The sequence below is a fragment of the Eptesicus fuscus genome, chromosome 8, assembly GCF_027574615.1.
Source record: "Eptesicus fuscus isolate TK198812 chromosome 8, DD_ASM_mEF_20220401, whole genome shotgun sequence".
In the NCBI taxonomy this organism is placed as follows: domain Eukaryota; kingdom Metazoa; phylum Chordata; class Mammalia; order Chiroptera; family Vespertilionidae; genus Eptesicus; species Eptesicus fuscus.
This window is the reverse complement of record NC_072480.1, coordinates 87,830,900-87,833,022: the sequence shown is the minus strand read 5'-3', so window position 1 is coordinate 87,833,022 and position 2,123 is coordinate 87,830,900. Positions and strand designations below refer to the sequence as shown.

At 49.7% G+C, this 2,123-nt stretch overlaps 1 protein-coding gene across 1 annotated transcript; it reads left to right on the top strand.

Annotated features, from left to right (window-relative positions):
- The first annotated feature begins 432 nt into the window (after window positions 1–432).
- On the top strand, window positions 433–972 carry LOC103290292 (flavin reductase (NADPH)). The gene has a single exon (XM_008146211.3). The coding sequence runs from the start codon at window positions 433–435 to the stop codon at window positions 958–960; it is 528 nt and encodes a 175-aa protein (XP_008144433.2). The 3' UTR covers window positions 961–972.
- Window positions 973–2,123: the final 1,151 nt, after the last annotated feature.

Genomic DNA, 2,123 nt, shown 5'->3' with positions numbered 1-2,123 from the left:
TATCAAATTCTTAAAAAGAAAGAGAACAGAACAGAAAAGCAAAGCCCTCTTTTGCTGGGCCACCAGCTGACTCACAGCTCAGGGGCTGGGTGGGGCCATGCCTTGTTCAGTCTCTGTTTGGTCGCTGTTCCTGTACAGTCCAGATGTCCCACCTACTTCTCCCAAAACAGGAAGCTGGACAACCCCCTCCAGAACCCTTAGTCATTTGAAGGCTCTTTCTTGTCTGCAGAGCCATTCATTGCTAGGCAAGGGGTACTAGAAGAAGAAATCACCAGGGGCCATCAGACCAACACTTTCCCTCTGGCACCAGCACACATCCCAGGATAACTTCAAAAGGATGTTCTAACAAGCACACACCTCCCAACCTCTGGGCTAGGAGCCTGGAGCACTTGGGCCCAGCCATCATGCAGACATTGAAAATACTGTCAGCTCATGCTGGTGCGGGACTCCTCCAGGTTGCCCTCGGAGGGACCCCAGCCAGCCCACGTGGTGGTGGGCAATGTTCGGCAGGCAGCCGACGTGGACAAGACTGTGGCCGGGCAGGACGCTGTCATCGTGCTGTTGGGCACCGGCAATGACCTCAGTCCTACCACAGTGATGTCCAAGGGTGCCCAGAACATTGTGGCGGCCATGAAGGCCCATGGTGTGGACAAGGTCGTGGCCTGCACCTCGGCCTTCCTGCTATGGGACCCAACCAAGGTGCCCCCACGACTACAGGATGTGACCGATGACCACATCCGGATGCACAAGCTGCTTCAGGATTCGGGTCTGAAGTACGTGGCCGTGATGCCGCCCCACATAGGAGACCAGCCACTGACTGGGGCCTACACAGTGACCCTGGATGGACGAGGGCCCTCAAGAGTCATCTCCAAACATGACCTAGGCCACTTCATGCTGCGTTGCCTCACCACCGATGTGTATGATGGGCACAGAACCTACCCTTCCCACCAGTATGACTAGGGCTCTGTCCCTGCCCAGAAGGACAGCATCCTGGAGAATGTGGAGCACAGCAATAAAGCTTGAGCCAAGAGCTTCAGATTATGCTAGAAGTTCCAACTCTGGCTTTGGGTAAAAAAAAAAAAAAAAAAGAAAGAAAGAAAGAAAATGCTGTCAGCTCAGATCCCAGCGCGGAGCAGAGGGATGCCATTGCTGTCTGGAAAGAGGGTGAGACCCCTTTCCCTGGGGAGGAAGTGGAGGTAGGGGCTATTAAACTGGTGGTGCCATAAACTCCTTAGAAGAAATACCAAGCTTTGTAAGGGATGTGTCACCTTTCTGCTGCTGGTTCCATCCTTTCTCCTGTTTTTGTAAAAACTCAGAAACCCATTGATTTTCTTTTTACCATTGATGTTTGCTAATTCATTAATAATATTGCCTTCAACGGACAGGAAGGAACTTGTATTTGGTTACTTGATTTTGTTTCAGATGCTGGTCCTGTGGGAGGTCTTGACATTGATTAATGGGACATTTTCTTGCTAAAGAGTGGGGCTCCTCATTTATCTCTGGGCTTTCTCTTTTGTTTACTCACTGCCCACCTCCTGAGACTTTCCTCAGTGACCAAGCCCCGCTCCCTGGGTGTTTAGGGACAACTGAGTGAAGCGCTTTTCCTCACCTGCTGTGCTTAGCAAAGGCCCCATTGTCCACCTGCCCGGAAAGGGCTGTGCTATTTCCATATGAGTCAGCACTGTCACCCCGTTGAAGGAAAAAGCAGTGAATGAACAAAAGAGAGCTCTCTTCAGATATGTGCCGGTCTTATTGGATTTAAATTGTAGTTGGGAAGACTGAGACATACGTAGGATGGTACTGGAAATTGAGATGTGGAAACATTTAGATTGTGAAGCTGAGGGGGGTCCCTTTCAAACAATGAGGAGAAGAGGGAGGATTGCTAAAATGAGAGTGATTTCCCCCTAGGAAAGTCAAGGTATTGTACTCGTTAGGATGGGACAAAGATAAGTTGGGTGAGGCAGTTTGTAATTTGTGTCACAAAATGAGCACTGAACTTGGGCTTTTAAACCCCACGTCTGCCACTTACCAGCTCTGTGACCTCTGAGAATTATTCCCTTGAGTTTCATTTGTCAACTATCCAACAGGACTAGTAATGTATAAGGATGGTCTTACTTGCAAAT

What these genes read in the sequence shown, in the direction of transcription:
- LOC103290292 (XM_008146211.3), top strand. Translation starts at nt 433, where the DNA reads ATGCTGGTGCGGGACTCCTCCAGGTTGCCCTCGGAGGGACCCCAGCCA.